General features: G+C 44.9%; 1 protein-coding gene across 1 annotated transcript; it reads right to left on the reverse strand.

Annotated features, from left to right (window-relative positions):
• Nucleotides 1-4,793: 4,793 nt before the first annotated feature.
• LOC102177044 (histone-lysine N-methyltransferase PRDM9) lies at nt 4,794-20,137 on the reverse strand. Its single transcript, XM_018043707.1, has 10 exons — nt 20,069-20,137; nt 19,552-19,663; nt 19,173-19,280; nt 13,131-13,180; nt 11,237-11,393; nt 10,303-10,404; nt 9,815-10,086; nt 9,321-9,388; nt 7,946-8,139; nt 4,794-6,259 (listed from the first exon to the last, which is right to left on the reverse strand). The coding sequence occupies exons 1-10, from the start codon at nt 20,135-20,137 to the stop codon at nt 4,794-4,796; spliced, it is 2,598 nt and encodes an 865-aa protein (XP_017899196.1).
• Nucleotides 20,138-23,655: the final 3,518 nt, after the last annotated feature.

Below are 23,655 nucleotides of genomic sequence, written 5' to 3' on the forward strand. Positions count from 1 at the left end.
GGAGCTGCTGCTGGCAGGGTGGGGTCAGTTCAGTTTCAGATAGTTCCCTGTTCCAGTTTGTACTTCTTCTCAAGGTCTGTAGGCCCCTTCCAATGCATAGTCAATGCTAACTACAGGGTTTTAATCTGCTGCACCTGTCACTTCCAGAGTGGCTCCCCCTTCTTTGTTTATTTTACCTTCCTCTGTTTGCAAGTCTCTTCAGTGTCTAATTTCCACCCTGACACAAGGGAGTGAAGGTGGTAATTTATTTCGGCTCACTTGTTCAGTTGTGTTGTGGAAAGGGAGGAACACTGCAAACAAATATCACTGGCATGTGTGGGGAGTGCTCATGGTGTATGGACCACATGTGGTTTGTCCCAGCTCATGATGGCCTGTGCTTTCCCAGTCTACACTCCTCAGGCTCCAGGTTGCTCTGCAGGGGAACTGTCCAAAGCTGGCCCTGCATTTCATGCACTTCCCTGGTCTGAGCTGCTCAGGTTCAGGTTCTCAGGTACTCCACAAAAGCACAGACTCAGTTGGACCTGCGTTTTGTGCCCTTTCCAGGTCCTAACCGCTCAGGCAACCAGGTGCTTGGCAAGCACAATGTCCCAGGTGGGCCGTGCGTCTTAATCACCTCCCTGGTCCTGGCTGCTCAGTGTCCCATGTGGGCCAGAAGAGCGCTGTCTCAGGTGTGCTGTATGTCTCCTCTGGGGGGCTGATCTCAGGCTGCAACCCTCCTGGCAGATGTCAACCGTCCAGGATCCCAGGAAGATGTGGTTAGCAACTAGGAGACTGCTCACAGTTTGGTGGAGGATGCCATCTCTGGGGCCGAGATTGCCCCTCGCCTTCCAGGTCTGGCTGTCCCACAGTTTGGATTGCTATCTTACCTTAGCTCTCTCAGATTGTCCTCAGGGCATTCAGGCCCGGTCCTTACCCTAAGCATGCAACCCATGCCTCTCCTGCTCGCTGTGGCAGATGTGAGTGTCTGGGCCATTTCTCCGCTCAGAGTTGTGGTTAAGGCACATATTCTGTGGAATTTTTTCCCCCTCCCACTTATGTTTCCCTCTGCAATTCCAAAACTCCCCACAGACCTGGTAAGAGGGTTTCCTGGAGATTGGAAACTTCTCCTTCATGACTCCCTCCCCAGGACGGGTCTCCTTCCCTAACTTTTGTGTCTCTCTTTTTGTCTGTTACATTTTGTCCTACCTCCTTTTGAAGAGAATGGGCTGCCTTTCTGGGTGCCTGGTGTCCTCCACCAGCATTCAGAAATTGTTTTGTGGAAGTTGCTCAGCATTCAAATGATCTTTTGATGAATTTGTGGGGAAGAAAGTGGTCTCCTCTTCCTATTCCTCCACCATCTTAGGGCCGCCCCACCTGCTACTTTTAAATATTTATTTAATTGGCTGTGCTGGGTCTTATTTGTGGTACACAGGGTACTCAGTTAAGGCATGTGGGATCTAGTGCCCTGACTAGGGATTGAACCTAGCCCCCTGTGTTGGGAACTCAGAGTTTTAGCCCCTGGACCAGCATGGAATGCTGCAGCATCCTACTTTTTTAAAGTTATTTATTTTTGGCTGTGCTGGGTCTTTGTTGCTATGTGGGCTTTTCTCTGATTGTAGGGAGTGGGGACTACTCTCTAGTTTCTATGCTTGAACTTCTCACTGTGTTGGTTTCTCTTGTTGGGAAGTATGGACTCTAGGCACTTGGGCTGCAGTAGTTGTGCACAGGCTTAGTTGCTCCACAGCATGTGGGATCTTCCCAGATCAGGGATTGAACCCATGTCTCCTGCATTGGCAGGCAGATTTTTAACCACTGCACCACCAAGGAAGTCATTCCCCTCCCTCTTCCTGCCAACCTCCTACTTAAAAAAAAAAGACTATAAAAAAACCTGTTTAGTAAATTTTCAGGAGTCTGAGCTCTGAGGTCAGCGTCTTGTGGTATCATTCTCCCAAAAGCATCTTGGCTTCAGATACTGGTTGGGCTCATGGGTCTGGAGACCAGGGCAGGTCTGGTGGCTGAAAACAGGCTTGGCCTCTGGTGCTCTTCCCTCACCTACTCATCCAGGGTCCCCGAGCCCTGGCAGCCAAGCAGAGCAGCGCCCAGGTGAGTCAGGTATAGCTATGGGGCTTCTGTGGTCAGAGTGGAGTGTGCAGTGGAGGCAGCTGGCTGTCCTGTCACTGTGACTGCTGCTGTCTTGTGTGCCCGTGCAAGGCAGTCGTGGTGTCAGGTGAGGCCTGGCCACTGTCATGGGGACAGGATGGGACCTCAGACAGCTCACATCAACAGTCTCCTGCCTCAACTCTCTTCAGATCGTGGCTTGTGGCTGCTGGCATCTCCCTGGGCTGGGAGGGTGTGTAAAGCACCAGCCCCCTTGCTCAAGGTCAGCTGAGACCCCCAGCTCTGGGGTCACACACCATCGCTGCTGCCATGCAGGTCATCCCATTTCTGTGAGGGAGGGCCTCTGCAGGGCTGTGGGTGATGGGGGGTTTGAGGGTGTTGTGGGCTGGCCCAGGATCCAGCTTTTTGAGGGGAGAGGAGGGGAGGGGAGGAGAGGGGAGGGGAGGGAGAAGCCTTGACCTGCTCAGGCTTCCAGGGGATTCCAGGCCTTGCTCTGGTGGGAGGTGCAGGTGAGAAGCCCCTGCAAGTTTCTGGGTCCCCACCATATTTCATTTGAAGCCCCTCTGTCTGCATCACCCCTAACTCTCTCTCACTCCTGTGACCCCAGCCACAGCCATGGAAGATGGAGAGTTTATGTGGCTTCCCTTCCTGTAGGGAAACCAAGCCACAGACAAACATGTTCCTTTAAGAAAGCATGAAAAAAAAAAAACAAGAAAATAACAGTGGGTGGTTATTACTGACACGGTTCATGTAGAGACACTTCACAAGCCTGGCACAGGGAGGGAACTGAGGGCCATTGCCCCCAGTCCTGGAGTTACCACCTCCCACCCACCCCCCACCCCATAGCCCACTCACCCCTTGGTGTCTTCTGGTGACTGAGTGGACTTCAAACTCCTGAACCCATTCTGGAAGGATCAGGACAGAGCAGAGGTCATTCACAGAGGGGAGGGTGTGGTCAAATCCTAAGAATGCCATTGCCTCCACTCTGTGTTGGAACTCAGTTCTGGGTCTAAGCAAGCATGGCTTTCTGGTGCACTCACCACCTTCACTCACTGGGGGAGGTGGGGGGAGGTGGACTTTGTGTCCACCTTGTCCCCATGTACAGCCTGGTCACCCCTGGGGGCTGTGCTGTGTGCATCTGCTCTGCTCACAGTGCACCCCATGGTCCATCAGACTTCACTCATAAAAGGGAAATGTAAGGATGAACTATTCCATAGTTAAGAATTTCAGGGTCACAACAGCATTGACCAAAGCACCTGGGCACAGGTACAAGACCCGTGCATTAGAGAAGCCACTGTGTGGGCTTCGAGGACCCTCTATGTGGGGGGTGGGATGGGGTCTGGACAGGAGTTCCCTGCACCTGCGGCTCCAAGCTCTGTTGTCCGCAGAGCGGACTACTGTTGGCACTGCCTGTCTGGGTGGAGGGGCTCTGGGGCTGCCCAGTTCAGTAAGAACGGCAATGGTGGGAAGGGAGGTCGTGCTCCCTTAGCATCCCTGACCTCACATGTACTCATCAGGGCAGCTAAGTGCCTAAACAGCCCCTTCCTAGTCTAGCTCTGAAGACCTGGAAGATGTGGGGGCTGAAGGACATGCAGAAAATACAATTCTGTAAAGCAATTATCCTTCAATTAAAAAATTTTAAAAGATTAAAGAAAAAAACAAATAATGGCAATGGCGGGGCTTGCATTTTCAGCCATCCTCTGCCAGATTCTGCTTGTGCTTATGCAACAGACCAAAACGCTGGTGCTCCCACCCTGTATCACAGACGAGAATAGAGACACAGAGAGTTTGAGCATCTTGCCCCATGTCACACAGATGCTGAGGGAAGGGCTGAGAACTGGACCCCTGTGGTCGAGTCCTGAGTCCAGATCCTGTGATGACCCTGATGAAGTGGCAAAGACAGAGTGAGGGAGACCAGATGGTCCAGGCTGAGTGAAGCACATGCACATGCACACATACACATGCACGTGGCCTTCACTTTTGAGGCTACAGAAGTCAGAGGAAGACAGGGCAACCAGGAGAGGCCAAAGTAGAGTCTAGGTCTATAAGGAGGAGAGGCTACATCTCCCAGGAAGCCAGAAGAGTTTTCTCTTCTCTGATGAGTCTGTCTCAAACCCTAGATTCTTCTCCCAGGACCCTGGAAATGACTGTCCAGTGACCTAACTGAGTTGGCTCCAGAATAATGCCTTCCCAGGGGTTCAGCTACCACTGGACCCCACTGCTGTCAGCAATAAGGGGGGAATGAGTACGTAGTCTGGGCTTCAGATTTGTTTGGAGACAAAATTTATTAGAAGATGTACAAAAAACCATGAAGGAAATTGGCATGAATATCTACAGAACACTTAAGAAACCATCTGCTGTTTATCTACCTCCTCTCCTGTCATGAAAGTGGAAGGTCTGTTTAATCAATTAATTCTGTGTTCATCACACTGTTTCTTTAAAATATTTGTTTATGTATTTATTTACATGGCTGCACTGTGTCTTAGTTGCCGCATGTGGGAGTTAGTTCCCCAATCAGGTATTGAACATGGGTCTATGCATTGGAGTAGTAGCCACTGGACCACCTGGGAAGTCTCTCCTCATACTCTTGGTGACAGTAACAGGTCATAAACCTGCTCTGAGGCCCCCTTAGAGCTGAGGCATGGGGTGACTGCAGTAATCCTCCTGTGGCTAGGATGTGGTTTATTGGTCATGACTCACTCACACTCCGTGCAAACATAGGGCTTCTCCCCTGTGTGTGTCCTTTGGTGTCTGATGAGATTGGACATCACACTGAAGCTTCGCCCACATTCCCTGCAAACATAGGGCTTCTCCCCTGTGTGTGTCCTTTGGTGTCTGATGAGATTGGACATCACACTGAAGCTTCGCCCACATTCCCTGCAAACATAGGGCTTCTCCCCTGTGTGTGTCCTCTGGTGTGTGATGAGACTTGCCTTCAAACTGAAGCTTTGCCCACACTCCCCACAAACATAGGACTTCTCCCCTGTGTGTGTCCTATGGTGTCTGATGAGATTTGGCTTCTGACTGAAGCTTTGCCCGCACTCCCTGCAAACATAGGGCTTCTCCCCTGTGTGTGTCCTTTGGTGTCTGATGAGATTGGACATCGCACTGAAGCTTCGCCCACATTCCCTGCAAACATAGGGCTTCTCCCCTGTGTGTGTCCTTTGGTGCTTGATGAGATGGGGCTTCTGATTGAAGCTTTGCCCACACTCTCCGCACACATAAGGCTTCTCCCCTGTGTGTGTCATCTTATGTCTGGTGAGATTTGACTTCACACTGAAGCTTCGCCCACACTCCCTGCAAACATAGGGCTTCTCCCCTGTGTGTGTCCTCTGGTGTGTGATGAGAATTGACTTCAAACTGAAGCTTTGCCCACACTCTCCACACACATAAGGCTTCTCCCCTGTGTGTGTCATCTTATGTCTGGTGAGATTTGACTTCTCACTGAAGCTTTGCCCACACTCCCTGCAAACATAGGGCTTCTCCCCTGTGTGTGTCCTCTGATGTGTAATGAGACTTGTCTTCAAACTGAAGCTTCGCCCACACTCCCCACAAACATAGGGCTTCTCCCCTGTGTGTGTCCTCTTATGTCTGGTGAGATTTGACCTTCCATTGAAGCTTTTCCCACACTCCTTGCAAACATAGGGCTTCTCCCCTGTGTGTATCCTCTCATGTGTGTTTAGACTTGACTTATCCTTGGAGCCTTGCTCATGCTCTCCATACTTGACTCTTACAATTCCTGAGACCCCTGCCTCCATGAATAATTTGCCTGTGTTCTCTGGACTCAGTTTCTGGCTTGTGCTGGGCTCTTCTGTCATTTTCTCATGCACCTCAGAACCCTCCATTTGTCCTTTGGGTGTGTAGGAAGAGGCCATTGAAATCCTCTTCAGCCTTATGCAAAGTTTGGGGCCTTTCAGCAAAGGATGGGGCCTTTCCTTGGGCTCTTGACCCTCTGGTTTGTCACTCGGGCTGTGTGGATCAGAATATCGCTGCTGCTGATTTTGTTTGCCTGGGCAGGGATCCTCTGGTTGGAGATGGTCTCTTGCGGATGGTCTCAGGAGTATCTGAGAGGGGTGACTGCGTTGGACATGTTGGCTGAGGAATTTCTGACTGGAGAAGGACAGAGAGCAGGAGGCACATGGGTGGATCTTGGGCTTTGGTTCTGCTGAAAGAGGAAGCTTTTAGTCAGGTAGCTGATTTGCCATGGTAAAGCCTGCCCCAGTAATCATCTTAGTGTTGACAGTGCATTATTTGTCTCCCATCAAGTGTGTCTTTACAGTCCACTTTTCCATTCCATTTTTATTTTCTACATCTGCAGAAATCAACGAAGCTTGCATCAAGGGCCTTTTCTACATACCACCCAGTCTAGGGACCTTTCAGTAGCATCAGAGGCAGCGTCTCTCCTGATAGAGGTGGATCTGCAGGGACCTTTCCCTGCGTGTAAGTATCTGAAAAGTTGTGTCACAGTGGCCACAGGTATTTTACCCTATTGAGAGATAAGACTCTTGATGACTTAGGTAGAATCTTCCTGAATGGCTCCTTGTGAGGGGAAAGGGTCTATTAAGTTAGGGGCGCCTGGCCTGGAGCTCTCTACATATGGGAGGCAGCACAGGGGGTGGTTAGAGCAGGTGTGAGTAAAGCTGAATTTGAGGCTCCTTGTTCAAAGAGCAGCCTTTCAAAAAAACCACTCTGCAGAAGTGGGTTAGAGACTGGACGAGACCAAGAGGCCCAGGTCCCACGGACTACAGGTCTCTCTGGCTCCTGCTGCCCCAGTTGGTTCACAAATTGCTCCTCCCTCAGTTTTCTATACATCATAAAATAAAGACATGTCCTTTCTCAAGCCTCACCAATATTCATACCTCTTTTATTTCACAGTCTTAGTCCATTTAACATGCACTAGGAAGTCCTACTTAAAAATACATATCCAGCCAGACTCTTCACATCCTCACTCCCAAGCATCTTTACCCAGGCCACTCTCCCCTCATGTCTGGCAATGAACTGACCTCTGAGGGGACTCCCCGCTGCTGTCTCTTCCCAAAAATGAACTGAAGCATCATCTTAGCACAGAGAACATGCTGCTTGCAGCTGATAGCCACATGGTTGTTCTGTGTCACCCAGGAAGACCCCTGGGGCCTGCACATGGACATGGGCACTGAGGCTTCTGTGTTCCATCCAGCCTCCTTCCTCTCCGTCTGTGCTTCCTCCTGTGACCACTGGCATGGCCTCTCTTCCCGGCCCTGAGGCTGCAGCACTGGCTGCTCCTCTGCCTGGAATCCTGGAATCCACAGGTGTTATCTCTACAGAGACTCTACCCCACCATCCTCTGCCACACCCCACTCTGTTCATGCTGATCCAAGGCACCTTTCCTGCACTGGTTTTCCTCAGAGCACCAGCCCGTCTGGTATGAAGCCCATGCTGCCCCAAGGCAGTGGTTCTGTCTGTCTCAGTGCATGTAGCCCTGTCTGGCACAAAGTATGAACTCACATGACAACAAACTGAAACAGTAACTGAATGCAAATCACTGTATGCATGTCACTTAGAAATATGGAGGAAAAGAGGAAGAAACTGGTAAAGGTGAGAGAGCTGGTAGGTGCTTAAAAACTTGCTTTTTGCTTCTAAGCCTTTCAGCAGAAGGTGATGTTACATACTTTTTGCATGAAATATTGAAAATTAGAACTCATATTTTTAATATAAATATTTTTCCTAACAGTCTTCTGAAATGAATCAAATTCTGAGGCATTTTAATTGCAACTTGACTGACTTTAGACTAGATTGGACTCTGCTTCAGAATCGGACCAGGGAAGCTCCCCAGGATGGGGTGGGGTGCTGGAAGAGGTGGGGCACTCACCTCTCTGGGCCGAGAGCTTGCTCTTCCCCCTGCTGTCCTGCTTGATGCCAAGTTCCTCGCCATACTCATCCCCGTACCAGACCAGCAGCTCACAGCCCGGCCTGACCACCTGGCAGGTTCGGTAGAAGATCTGCCCATGATACTGCAAGGCCACCAGGTTCTGCTCCTCGTCATCCCGGGCACAGTTCACATACCTGGGGTCAAGGCCGGGAAAGGGAAAGAAACCACAGGTGACGAGACCTGTGATGAGACCTATCGGACCATGCCCAGCTCCTTGCCTCCAGGCTCTGAGGCCGCCATGGTTCCCATCACCCCTCATGGGGACCTTCTGTTCATACCTTCGACCTGGCTGTGTGAATTCTTATATCCAGATCTTGTTTCTGGTCCTCTTCCTGGCTGGAATGCTTTTCTCTCCTTACCTATTAGCCATTGTCCAGAGCCCAGTTCCAGACTTGTCTCCACCTGGACTGTCCGTAAGACTGGTGACCTCCAGCTCCTCTAAACTCTAAATTAAGTTCTCTTTCATTCCACAGGACTTGGTACTCCTAGGCTAGCATGCACCCCTCAGCACTCACCCCAGCCTGCCTTCTCTCCAGAGGCTTTTCTCCAATCTCCCGACATGTATCCAGGGTCCTATTCACTTGCCCACCCCCTCCCATAGAAACATGGAGAGTGCTCTGACATAGCTTGAGACAGAGAACAGTAATAGTTTATTCACTTTCTGCCTGCCCTGATGAAAGTATAGGCCCTCATAGAACGGCCATGCTCACAGCCATCCTGCCCCCCATTCTTTCTCAGGCCTCAGGGTCCACTTCTCACTGGAACCGAGCCTGGGGAGGTTGTTGCCCACACGGACTCAAGGTCTCCCATGTTAGGTTACCCTGGTGCTGTGCAATTATTCAAAAATATAAAAATTAAGGTTACTATACTGTATTGGAGTTTAAAAAAGAAGAAAAAAAAGAAAAAAAAATTAAGGTTACTATTCCTAAAATCAATTGGTTAATGTCTGTCTTTAGTATGTTCTCCAAAAGGACATGGGTTGTGTGATCTGCTTCAGTAATGAAGTTCACTGTCTAAACTGGGACATAGAGTACTTGGTAAGTGTCAATTAAGTGAGTTAAAGTGTCCCTGGTGAATCTAGACTCCTCAAGTTGTTTTCAAGTACCTCAGTTTTGTTGAGCATATAGACTTATATTTTGAGGGCACATGCTATATTTATCTTTCTTTCTAATGTCTTTTGAAATGAAAGAGCATGATATGGAGGGAAAAGAGGAAAGAAGATGTGAAAGCTATTGAGGGGGATGGGCTGAGAAGGAAAGCGGGGTCGGCTTGAGGGAGGAGGGACGTCTACAAACTGCAGGGTCACTGCACTCACCTCATCCAGTTGGCCAAAGACGTGTCCTTTCCATCCACATACTCGTAGCTGTTTCTCCCTTTGGTGACCTGAGTGTCAGAAAAGAGATACAAGCTTTCTTCTCTCTTTTATTTTATTTTTTGGTAGTAAGTAATAGAAGAACTTTCCCTCTGCTGGCATTGGTGCTCTTCAGCCTGCATGGATTCAACTGCCAGTCGGACTACACAGTAAGCTCCTTAATCATCATTTCAAGTCTGAGTCTATTTGCACATTGAAGGCAAGGGCTCCACAAGTGAGGAGTCACTTCTGTATGCCTGTACCACTGTCTCCCACCTTCCTCTGATCTTTGGATAGAAGTCCTGTGTTCATGCCCAGTGCACACAGTACACAGAGATGACTGTGTCATTGCCGACCATGTCATCACCATCCATGTCCTTGCATGTAGACATGAAGTACACCCCCACCACACACAAATGATTAGAGCCAGAGGACAGGGAAAGAGGGCTATTTCTCACCAGCCAGGAGTATCCACTGTGGGAGGCCTCTTCATTGTATATGATCTGACCCTCATAGGGGCCAAAATGCAGGCCCAGCGGCAGATCAGATGCCTCGTTCCACACTCCAAGCCCAGCCTCAGGAATGCCCGATGGTCTGATACTTAACCCAGGGGGTAGAGTGAGGGCTGAGCGGTTGGCATGCCCCTTTTCCACTGCAGAGTCCTTTACAAAGGTTGGGGGCCCATGGGCAGCACAGCTGTCGATGAAGAAGTTCTGACATTCCTCACAATCTGGAGGTGAGAGCAACAGGGATGAGGGGAGGTATAGTGATGTTGCTGGTCGTAAAGACCTTCAGAAAGAACTGGGGCACTCATGGTCTTTGGCCTTGAACCTGTACCCCAAGTCATAGAGGAAGGGGATGATTGGAGGACCAAATGGTGAGGTGAGGTTATTGTACCAAGGTCTCATAACCCCTTCTCCATGAGTGGGCCAGCAGGGTCACTCACACAGGTAGTCGTCATCCTGGAGCTCGCTGACCTCTTGGTACACATGGCCCTTTCTTTCTCGTAGACTGTACCTCTTCACTTCAGTCTCCTTTCTTCTGAGTTCTAACATGGAGAACAGAAGCTAAGCAAGGCTGGTGGGGTCTGGAGAATTAGTCCCTGTTTTATCAGAAAGTGTGAGATCTCCTACTTGTCTATCTATACAGTTTGTTAAAACTTTTTCACATTTATTTTTCAAACTTTTACTTTTGTATTTTTATGTTTTAATGATACATTATTTATTTATTGGCCATGCTGCATGGCTTGTGGGATCTTAGTTCCCTGACCAGGAATGGAACCCACACCTCCTGCAGTGGAAGTGTGGAGTCATAACCACTTAACCACCAGGAAGTCCCTTCTCTATACTTTGTTTCTTCTCCCTTTAACTACTGGCTCAGGAGACTGAGGCTCCACACTGACCACAGATGCCCAGTTCAGTGTTAGCTTCCTGCACTTCCCGTTGGTAGGTTTAACTTCGCAACCTTCTTACTTAAGACATAGTTCACTGACACATCTACTCAGAAAATAAATGTTAAGGGCATGACATGTAAAGCATTGAGCAGAAGTTTGTGTATAAATACTAACAAAGCATGGTCCCTATCATCACAGCTGGATTTATCGAACTACTTGTAGGTGTCAGCACTTTTGCATTTAATGTAATGCTTCCAAACACCATATGAGTTATGTATCTGTATCTTCACTTTATAGATGAGCAATCGGGACCTCAGAAAATATATAAGATTTTCCCAAGGCCCCAGTGCTAACTTTATGTTTCAGATCAGTCCAGCTTAAACCCATGCCTACCCAAAGTCCACACCCCACACCTAGGCCATACTTATTAGCTTTTCTACAGGGATTAGAGGAACTAATTAGAGGAACTCCCCAAACTTTATCTTACCGACTTTGTGTCTGGGGTGCTGTCCAGGGGTCCTTGCTTCTCTGGGAGGGGGCACTGGTTTCTGAGCCTGTTTGGAGCCAGTTTTCTTCAGCAATTTTGCTGCTCCTGGCAATTTCTTCAAACTAGATACCTTATTTAATGGTCCCCTGGACAATCTCTTCCATGTGAGTAAAAGACAACATGCATTTCTTTAGTTCTTTAGGACTGTATGGAGTGTTTTCACATGCATGACTTTAGTTAATACTTTGACAATTCTTGGAAATACTGGTGGAGGGGGGCTCTGAACACTGGAGTGTAAAGAAAGGACCTTAGTGGGTAGTGAATCAAAACTAGAATTCATATCTTAAGATTGTTTCTCTTCAACTTTCTGCATAAAAGTGAGAGCAATGCAGGGAGAATAGCTTGAGGTCAGGGAAAGAAGAGGGTAAGGGCTCATAGAGAAATCTGTGAGGTTTTCTATTAATTAGTGGACCTTTGATGGATGAGGAAGTATGGAAAATTACAGAGGGGACAAAACACATCTGGAAAATAAGGTGACAAAGCAGTGAGATTGAGAAGAGAAAAGATGATCCGCAGAAACACATTCAGACAATAAAGAAAATAAGCTGAAAGTTACAGGTTGCCATGTCCTAGAGACAATGTTTGGAATTAAAGTAGCTGGCTTCATAAATTCTCCTTGAAGAAGGCTGTACGACTAGCGGGCTCTCCTCAGTTTCCTGATCTATAAATTGATATACATGCTAATTCTTAATGTTATAGTGGACATGAAGTTTAATAACATTCAACAAATCGTTGTGTGAGCTATTTAATACAGTATGAATGTGAGCGTACATCCCTGCCATCAATGTATCCCCTTGACTGCTTTTATATTTGAAGTCTAACTCACAAATCCTATCTAAAGTATTCCTTGACCTTCTTATTCCTAGATGAATGTTTAAATGTGGGGTCACTCATTCACAAAACATTCAGAGGGCCCTCAGGGGGCTTTGAGCTGGGCCTGGACTTCTGAGAATTAATGGGTATGGGCTACACTCTCAAAGCTCACAAAACAGGGGCAGGCTAAACAAATGATTCCAAACAGGAGAGTTGTCTAATCAGAGCTCAGAGGAAGGACTTGTTACTTCCTCCTACAAGAATGAGCATTTGAAATCATGTCCAGATGATGAGTTTCTACTCAAAAGCTGGTAACCTATGTGAAGTCCTTCAGTTATTTTTTTATTTGTTGTTTTTGAGTCATAAACCTGAAGCTTGTCAGAGCTGCAAGTTACTTCCTTTTATTGGAGTAGGAGTCTCTGAGGTAGGGATCATATCACCTTCTTCATCTTGGACCGTCCACTCTACAAAGTGCCCAACATGTCCTTAAGCTTCCCTTAGTCAGATATCCCTCACGAGCACATCACAAAAGAACTGAAGTTGAAAACATCTCTCAGATGAATGATATAAAGATGTATGAAGAAACTTTATAGAACTATGGAAGTTCTAACCAGTTTGTAAGGAGTTTAGAGAAGGTGCTTTGGATTAGATTGTACCACCAGTGATACTGTGATCCCACGAATATAATCAAACATTTTTTTTTACCTCAGTTCTTGACCTATAATGGTGATAGCTATATACCTACTTATAGGTACTGTAGGATTGTTTTAAGGTTTAAGTAAGTTTATTCACATAAAATGCTTCAAGTCTGAAATATTGTGAAAATAATGTAACAAAAGAACAGCCTACTATATTTACTGTTCTTACTAACTATAAAGATGGTGATGATATCAGACATTGTGCTAAAGATTCAGGACAGGAAGGCAGCAGTCTCCAGGACCTCTGTGTTTTCTCCTATTCTCACCTGTGACTGGATCCATGAGGAGGATTTTTTTGTCAACAGGATTTGGGAGACATTCACCTTCTGGTGTTTACTGGGCTCCCCTCTGAAGGCCATCCCAGAAGGTTTACCTAAAAAATGATGAGAATCAGTGTTTTGGTTGGTAAATGTTTCCAAACTCTGGGCATTCTAATTAAGGACACAGAATTCTGAGCCAGAGAGTGACAAGGACAAGGATTACCAAAGGAGGAATGGAAAGTGATTTCTGTATCATCAACTCCTATGCTTCCACTGGGAGCATAACATAACTTTATTAAAATTAAAAAATATGAAACTTCATCTGTGCTTCATCTGATGTCCATAAAGTATCTAATAAATTTACTAGACTTTCATGACAAAAATACTTAACAAAGTAGAAATAGAAGGAAGTGACTGCAATATAATAAAAGTCATATATGAAAAGTCTATCTCTAACATCATAGTCATCAATGAAAAGCTGAAAACTTCTAAGATCAAGAGAAAAAGGCAAGGATGCCCATTCTCAACACTTCTATTAAACATAATATTAGAAGTCCTAGCCAGGGCATTAGATTAGAGAAGGAAACGAAAGGCTTCCAGTTGGAAAGAAAGAAGTAAAATTATGTCTGTTCACAGAAGACATGATTTTATGTGGAGAAAATTTTTTAAATTACACACACACACACACACACAACCTGCACAGAAAGTTGCACGGTACAAAATCAACATTCAAATATCTTTCCATGCATGAATAACAACCGTTCCAAAAAGAAAAATAAGAAAACGATCCTAATTATGTTTTATTTTTTAAGTTATAGTCAAGAGCTAAGTTTAAATAAAAAAAATATATATATTTGTACCAGATCTTTGTTGTGGCATGTGGGATCTAGTTCCCTGACCAGGGATTGAACCCAAGTTCTCCACACTGGGAGTGTGGAGTCTAAGACACTGGACCACCAGAGAAGTCCTGATAGTCTTATTTATAATAATATCAAAAAGAATGAAATAATTGGGAGAAAACATAAGGAGATGAAAGACTTATACATTGAAAACTACAAAGTATTGCTGAAAGGAATCTGACGTAAGTAAACAAAAAGGTGTCTCACGTTTATGGATTTGGAGATTTAATATTATTAAGCTGTTCATACTAACCAAAGCAATTTAAAGATTCAATGCAATTCCTATTAAAATCCCAATGGATTTTTTTTCAGATATAGAAAGTTCATCTTATAGTTAATACAGAATCTCAGAGGACCCCAAATAGGCAAAACAATCTTAAAAAGAACAGCAAAGCTGGAGGCCTCTGATTTCAGAACATATTACAAAGTTACAGTAACCAAAAAGTGTAGTTTTGCATTAAGTACATGCTTAGTCTCTCAGTTGTGTTGACTCTTTGCAACCTTTTAGACTGTAGCCCACCAGGCTCTTCTGTCCGGGGGATTTCTCAGGCAAGAATACTGGAGGGGGTTGCCATTTCCTTCTCCAGGGGATCTTCTTAACTCATGGATTGAACCCACATCTCCCGTGTCTCCTGCATTGAAGACAGACTCTTCACCTGCTGAGCCACTGAGGAAGCCCACTGGCATAAAGACAGACATACCAATCAGTGGAACAGAATAGACAGCTAAAAATAAACTCTTGTATACATGGTCTAATGATCTTCATCAAGGGTGTCAAGACAACATGGAAAGTTTAATCCCTGTAATGAATGGTGCTGGGAAAACAAAATATCCATATGCAAAATAATGAAGATCTTACATCATGAAGAAAAATCAACTCAGAATGGATTAAAGACCTAAATGTAAGACTTGATAAGACTCTTAGAAAAAAAAAAAACAAGGGTGAAGCATTGAATCAGCAATGATTTCTTAGATATGATACCAAGTGCACAAGTATTAGTAACAAAGTAAAAATAGACAAATGAGACTACATTTATCTTAAAACCTCTGTACAGCAAAGGACACAGTGAAACAGGAACAGAATCAAACAAAGGAACAGAGTGAAAAGACATCCTACAAGATGGTAGAAAATATTTGTAAAATATGTATCTGATAAGGAGTTAACAAGCATACACCAATATGAAGGCTACCTATAAGCCAGGAAGAGAACCTGATTGACCACGATGGCACCCTAATATCAAACTTCCATGCTCCAGCATTGTAAGAGAACAAATTTCTGTGGTTTAATCCATGCAGTCTGTTTTGTTATAGCAGCCTGAGCTGACTAACACAGTGGGAGAAGGAACTGAATAGACATTTCTCCAAAGAAGATACCCAAATGGCCAACAAACATATGAAAAGATGCTCAAGATTACTAATCAATAGGGAAATACAAATTAAAACCACAATGGAAATTATCTCATACCTTCTGTGATGGCCAATATGAATAAAAAGACAATAGCAAGTTTGGTAAGGATACGGAGAAATTGGAACCCTTATACACTATTGTTTGAAATGTAAAATTTTCAAACTTTATAGAAAACAGTATGGAGTTTGCTCAGAAAATTAGAAATGCCGTATGATCTAGCAATCCAACTCCAGAGTATATTTCCATAAAAATTGAAAGCAAGATCTTGAATAATGTGCATATCTATGGTCATTGCCACATTATTCCCAGTTGGCAAAATGTGGAAGCAATCTAAATGTTCATTGGTGGATAAACAGGTAAAGATTATGTATATCTTATATATATTATATACACATGCACACAATGGAATATTTTGAAGCCTTAAAATAGAGTTTTTTCATATGCCACATCAAGGATGGGCCTTGATGATATTATACTAAGTGAAGTGACCAATCAAAAAAGACAAATATTGCAAGATTCCACTTCTATGAGGTATCTAAATTAATCAAAACCATGGAAACAGAAAATATAATCGTGGTTGTGAAGATTAGTGAGGAGGAAGAATCAGAGAATTGTTGCTTAATGGGAGTAGGGCTTCAGGCATGCAAGAGGAAAAAGTTCTACAGATTTGCTGTAGAACAATGTGTACATAGTTAGCAATAGTGTACCATACGCTCATAAATTAAGAAGGTAAAGATGTGTAGAGGCGCAGTGAACCATGGAGTATTATTCCCTATGAAGAATCTCTCTTCATGTCAAAACCTTTAGTTTTCATGCTTCTTACACTAGTTTTGATAACCTAAGGGAACAGATGGACTTCCCTGGTGGCACAGTGGATGAGAATCTGCCTGCCAATGCAGAGGACACAGGTTTGATCACTGGTCCAGGAAGAGTCCACTTTCTGTGGGGCAACTAAGCCTGTGTGTCACAAACTACTGAGCCTGCATGTGCGCTGCAACAAGAAGCCAGTCACCACAACCAGAGAAAGCCATGCACAGCAATGAAGACCGAGTGCAGCCAAAACTAAATAAATATATATATATATATTTAATCTGGGAGAACAGAAATCCATAGATGGAGAATCCTAGAAGTATCTAAATTGCTTTCTCTACTCTAGGCAGATTAACCCTTCTAAACTCTCTGAGCAGTGGAAGAGGAAGTGAGCTGCTCACTTATATTTTATAATGATTGTACTTCATTTTTTATTTACCTGATGCTGTCTCTGGTCAGTGAAATGTGGGAAAGATCAGGGAGAATAAATAGTTCTCTCAAACCCTTTCCAAGAATCAAAACAAAGACTCCACCAGAAAATTACTAGAGCTAATCAATGAATATAGTAAAGTTGCAGGATATAAAATCAACACACAGAAGTCCCTTGCATTCCTATACACTAATAATGAGAAAGTAGAAAAAGAAATTAAGGAAACAATTCCATTCACCATTGCAAGAATAAAATACTTTGGAATGTATCTTCCTAAAGAAACTAAAGACCTATATATGGAAAACTATAAAACACTGGTGAAAGAAATCAAAGAGGACACTAACAGATGGAGAAGTATACCATGTTCATGGATTGGAAGAGTCAATGTAGTGAAAAAGAGTATACTACCCAAAGCGATCTACAGATTCAATGCAATCTCTATCAAGCTACCAGCGGTATTTTTCACAGAGCTAGAACAAATAATTTCACAATTTGTATGGAAATACAAAAAATCTCGAATAGCCATAGCAATCTTGAGAAAGAAGAATGGAACTGGAGGAATCAACCTGCCTGACATCAGGCTCTACTACAAAGCCACAGTCATCAAGACAGTATGGTACTGGCACAAAGACAGAAATATAGATCAATGGAACAAAATAGAAAGCCCAGAGATAAATCCACACACCTATGGACACCTTATCTTCGACAAAGGAGGCAAGAATATACAATGGAGAAAAGACAGTCTCTTTAACAAGTGGTGCTGGGAAAACTGGACAACCACTTGTAAAAGAATGAAACTAGAACACTTTCTAACACCATACACAAAAATAAACTCAAAATGAATTAAAGATCTAAATGTAAGACCAGAAACTATAAAACTCATAGAGGAGAACATAGGCAAAACACTCTCCGACATAAATCACAGCAGGATCCTCTATGACCCACCTCCCAGAATACTGGAAATAAAAGCAAAAATAAACAAATGGGAACCAATTAAACTTAAAAGCTTCTGCACAACAAAGGAAACTATAAGCATGGTGAAAAGACAGACTTCTGAATGGGAGAAAATAATAGCAAATGAAGCAACTGACAAACAACTAATCTCAAAAAATATACAAGCAACTCATGCAGCTCAATTTCAGAAAAATAAAAGACCCAATCAAAAAATGTGCCAAAGAACTAAATAGACATTTCTCCAAAGAAGACATACAGATGGCTAACAAACACATGAAAAGATGCTCAACATCACTCATTATCAGAGAAATGGAAATCAAAACCACAGTCAGGTACCATTTCACACCAGTCAGAATGGCTGCTATCCAAAAGTCTACAAATAATAAATGCTGGAGAGGGTGTAGAGAAAAAGGAACCCTGTTACACTGTTGGTGGGAATGCAAACTAGTACAGCCACTATGGAGAACAGTGTGGAGATTCCTTAAAAAACTGGAAATACAACTGCCTTATGACCCAGCAATCCCACTGCTGGGCATAAACACCAAGAAAACCAGAACTGAAAGAGACGCCTGTACCCCAAAGTTCATCACAGCATTGTTTATAATAGCCAGGACATGGAAACAACCTAGATGTCCATCAGCAGATGAATGGATAAGAAAGCTGTGGTACATATACACAATGGAGTTTTACTCAGCCATTAAAAAGAATACATTTGAATCAGTTCTAATGAGGTGGATGAAACTGGAGCCGATTATACAGAGTGAAGTAAGCCAGAAAGTAAAACACCAATACAGTATACTAACACATATATACGGAATTTAGAAAGATGGTAATGATAACCCTGTATGTGAGACAGCAAAAGAGACGCAAATGTACAGAACAGACTTTTTGACTCTGTGGGAGAGGGAGAGGGCAGGATGATTTGGGAGAATGGCATTGAAGCATGTATAATATCATATAAGAAACGAATAGCCAGTCTAGGTTCAATGCAGGATACAGGATGCTTGGGGTTGGTGCACTGGGATAACCCAGAGGGATGGTATGGGGAGGGAGGTGGGAGGAGGGTTCAGGAGTGAGAACTTATGTACACCCATGGTGGATTCATGTTGATGTATGGCAAAACCAATATAGTATTGTAAAGTTAAAAAAAAATTAATTAATTAATTTAAAAAAGAAAAAAAAAGAATTAGTTTCACCTTAAGGTAAGTGGTGTTATTTTTTATACACACATAAATAATGAATCTTGACATAATATGTTAATCACTTCCTCTGCTAAAAGATTTAATCCAATAACCAAATTATTATGAGATTAGTATTAGAGACCTCTTTGGTGAATTTATAGTCTAGGGTATGTTTAATTGCCTTTCATTAAGGATGTTTAGCAAAAATAATTATTTTTAGAAAGAATGATACATTTTAAAGATAAAACAGAAAACACTGGAAAACCTATACCTTTACCTTCACTCAGGCTCATGTCAATACTCAGCCACAACCACTTTAGAATGATGAAAATTATATTTTCTTTGCTAATGGCTGAGATGCAGTTGAGACCTAAGCCCAGGCTGGTTTCTTGAAGACACCTCTAAATCCTTCTGGCCCCTCACCTTGTTGCCTTGGTGTCCATTCTTCCTCAGAATCTTCAGTGTCATCTACCTGGGGTTTGATGACCTGCCTGCAGTGATGCATGAAAGCTGGTTGAGTGGCTCTGAAACCTGGAAAGAAGCAAAATATGTTCTAAGAAGGAGGCACAAAGCACAGAAGCAATGGAAAGTGTCACAAAGTCAGGGAAATCAGTAGAATGGACTGGAAGAATGGGTCAACCCCACTTTGATACAAAACAATAAAAATTTCCTCCAGGTTAGTCTCCACACAAAAGGGAACTGTGAGCAGAAGAAGCCACCTAAGAGAGGGCCAAGTAAACACTAAGGGTGAAGACCTGTTACATGTTTTCCAGGCTCACAGGCACCCAGCACTTCATGTTACCTATAGCAATCAGTGCTTTGTAGTTCCTTTTCACATTCCTATATTGGACTTTTTCCCATTCTCCCATCTCTGCCCATTCTTCCTTGGTGAAGTATATGGAAATGTCTTTGGCCTAAGGAAAATAGTAGATTCCATCGGTGACTTACTAATTATATGTCAGACCTTAGAGCTGACTTCTCCTCCACCTTTTGTGCAGGGAGTAGCCTGAAGCTACTGGATGGTCTCTGTGAGACAGGGATGAAGACTTTCCTTCCTGCCTGTGTCCTGCTTAACTGAACAAACACTGAGCATTTTTCTCACTCTCCCTGGACACAGAGAAATTGATAATGCTAGTGTCCTGTTTTGTCCCACTCCACCCCAGCATCTCAGACAGGACCAGGCATTCCCATCCTGTGTACGTTCACAGAGAAGTTCACTCAGCTTCCCAGGCAAGCAGTTTGTGGTCCTTCAGGGGCCGGTGCCATGTCCTTCCTATAGAGCTGGCTTAGAGCCTAGCTTTGCCACCTCCACCTCTCACCATGGGCTTCCACTCTGTTCTGCCAGCATCTCCCTCAGTGCTCTTCTCTGGAGACCTGTTTGGGCTCATGGCCATGGGACTGCCTCAATGCCAAGGTGCCTGTGGAAGAAGAAGATGTTGAGATAGCCCAGATCACTGTCCAGAGCCTGGTCTGTCTTTCTTGGGTGGAGTGTCCAGGGCAGGAAGGTGTGGGGAAAGTCGGAGTGAGGGTGTTGGTGGGATGGACGGATCCTGATCAGCTATGACAGGCCAGCCTAACGTGAACTAGATTTGGTTTCTATGGTTCCCCTACAATTCAGCCCCTCTGAGGAAAGGCACTGGGAGGGACATGTCTGTGGGTAACAGAGGGAGTCCTGAGGAGACCTAGAAGCCCCTAACTGCTGGACTGGGGTAAGGCTGAAATCAGGGCTCTGTTCCAGTGCAGGAAAGGGAATATTTCTCCAAGAAGTGTTTTGAGGATCTCCGCCTGGGAACTTGGAAAAACCTGGGCATATCATGGGTTCTACATTTAAGAGACAAGTCGCTCCACTTGAGGAGATCTACGGGGGCTGAAGGAACTGGGATCCTCAGACAGAGGGGACTGGGGATGTTTTGGCTGATGTAGCATGTTCAGGGTGAGAGAACTTTGGATCTTTGAGGCTGAGGAAATCGGAGGTTTCTTGTTAAGGGGCTTTAGGTCTCTGACAGGCAGGACAGTGGGAGTCTTGAGGACGAAGAGTTTCAAGAGCTCCCAGGCTGAGGTATTCAGGGTCTCCGAAGTTAAGGAAATTTGGTCTCTCTGTGGGTGCTATTTTGAGGGTGCCTCAGCCTGAGGGGAACTGGTGTTACTCTAGGTATTTGAGGGTCACAGCACTAGGGGATTTGGTGTTGCTGGGAGTGAAGGGACTTGTAGTCCCTGAAGCTGAAGAGACGCGAGCTCCCTTCAGGTTAAGACCCAGGTTCTTCAAAGCTGACGGGATTTGGGGCCTCTCACCCTGGAATTTGAAGCCATCAGGGTAAGGGTTTGTGAGGGTTGTGCAGGGTGTGTTCCGGTAAGTCTCCCAGCTGTCCTGCGGCGCTGCCAAACCTGGCCCTAGGCTCGTTCAGAGCTCGGTGGTGTGGAGTCCTCCCGCGTTGAGGCGAAGTGAAGGGCGAGCAGCCAGCCTGTACCCTGTCAGGCACAAGCGACCAATCAGCGTTGTGACAGAGGCAGACCTGCCAATAGATGCTGGAAGGGTGTGGAGAGAGAAGGAGGCCCCACCCAACTGCTCGGGGATTGGCTGCTCAGGGGGTGTGTCTGTCAAGAAGCCTCCAGCGCGCAGGCGCATTTTGGCCATTTTCTTTGCTTGTTTTCAGGCATTGCCTCTTAGGCCTGTATCCTCAAGTGGGCGGGTTGTCCTCAGGCTGGATGTTTCCTTCCAGTGCCCTCAGCTAGAATCTCAGCTCCACCAGATGGCAGTCGTGCTCCCGGACTTTCTCCTAGGCCCACTTGTGAAGTGAAGTGAAGTGAAGTGAAATGAAGTCGCTCAGTCGTGTCTGACTCTTTGCGACCCCATGGACTGTAGCCTACCAGGATCCTCAGTCCATGGGGTTTTCCAGGCAAGAGTCCTGGAGTGGGTTGCCATTTCCTTCTCCAGGGGATCTTCCCGACCCAGGGATCGAACCAGGGTCTCCTGCATTGTAGGTAGACGGTTTACCATCTGAGCTACCAGAGACCTTTCCTTAGAAAAAACTTTTAACCTCAAAGTAGAAGTGGCACTGATGAGTAATCTGTGTATTTAATGTAGGTATCAAAAGCCTTCAGAAATGAGATATAAATAAAACCTTGCAAGTGTTTTCTGTAAAACGAGGCAAAGAACTGGAGGACAATGGATCCACAGAGCTGAGTTTGCTTGACACCTACTAACCTCACAAGATAAAATAAGGACACTGTTTCTGGCCATTAGGTAGATTTGCTCACAGAAAAATAAGGTGATTTCCATGTATTGGAAGCAAGACGACTGACTGTAGAATTAGTATCTAGTGGTGGTTGGGATTCTGGATGGAGAAATGTTGCCAGAAAAGTTCTTGGTGGGTGTTGAGCCAGAAGATACAACCCAGCCAAAGCTCATGGGAAGGAAAAGTGTATTACTTGCAGAACTATGGGGAACACCATGCAGCTTTCCAGAGCAGTGTCTCTCTAAACCGCAAAGGTGGGGAAGCTTTAATCTATGGGAACAGGCATGTTCAGGCTTCCATGGTAGCTCAGACGGTAAGCAATCTGCCCACAGAAGAAGACCTGTGTTCAATCCCTAGGTGGGGAAGATCCCCAGAGGAGGGCATGGCAATGCACTCCAGTATTCTTGCCTGGAGAATCCCATAGACAGAGGAGCCTGGTGGTCCATGAAGTTGCAAAGAGTCAGACATGAGTGAGTGACTAACACTTTAAATTTACAGACATGTTCATTAAGGGTCTTGGGCTGTGGCAGACTCTAAGCTTCAGTTGATTGAAGTCTTGAGGGTCAGAACTAGTCACCATCGCATCCTTTACATTTCAGCTGGTCTAGTATAGATATAGAAATCTATTCTTCTTCATATTCTTTCCCCTTATCAGTTCAGTTCAGTCACTCAGTTGTGTGCAACTCTTTGTGATGCCATGTACCACAGTATGACAGGCTTCCCTGTCCATTAATAACTGCTAGAGTTTGTTCAACTCATGTCCATCGAGTCGGTGATGCCATCCAACCATCTCATCCTCTGTCAGCCCCTTCTCCTCCCACCTTCAATCTTTCCCAGCATCAGGATCTTTTCCAATGAGTCAGTTCTTCACGTCAGGTGGCCAAAGTATTGGAGCTTCAGCATCAGTCCTTCCAATGAATCTTCAGGACTGATTTCCTTTAGAATGGACTGGTTGGATTTCCTTGCTGTCCAAGGGACTCTCAAGAGTCTTCTCCAAGACCACGGTTCAAAAGTATCAATTCTTCGGCACTCAGCTTTCTTTATAGTCCAACTCTCACATCCATATATGACTACTGGAAAACCCATAGCTTTGACTAGACAGACCTTTGTCGACAAAATAATGGTTCTGCTTTTTAATATGATGTCTAGGTTGGTCAGAGCTTTTCTCCCAAGGAGCAAGCATCTTTGAATTTCATGGCTGAAGTCACCATCTACAGTGATTTTGGAGCCCAAGAAAATAAAATCTGTTACTGTTTCCATTTTTCCCCATCTATTTGTCATGAAGTGATGGGACCAGATGCCATGATCTTCGTTTTCTGAATGCTGAGTTTTAAGCCAGCTTTTTAACTCTCCTCTTTCACTTTAATCAAGAGGCTCGTTCTGCTTCACGTTCTGCCATAAGGGTGGTGTCGTCTGCATATCTGAGGTTATTGATATTTCTCCTGGCAATCTTGATTCCAGCTTGCACTTCATCCAGCCTGACATTTTGCATGATGTACTCTGCACATAAGTAAACACGGTGACAACATACAGCCTTGATATACACCTTTCCCAATTTAGAACCAGTCCGTTGTTCCATGTCTGCTTCTAACTGTTGCTTCTTGACCTTCATACAGATTTCTCAGGAGGCCAGTAAGGTGGTCTGGTATTCCCATATCTGGGGGAATTTT

The sequence above is a fragment of the Capra hircus genome (assembly GCF_001704415.2).
Source record: "Capra hircus breed San Clemente chromosome X unlocalized genomic scaffold, ASM170441v1, whole genome shotgun sequence".
Classification (NCBI taxonomy): Eukaryota; Metazoa; Chordata; class Mammalia; order Artiodactyla; family Bovidae; genus Capra; species Capra hircus.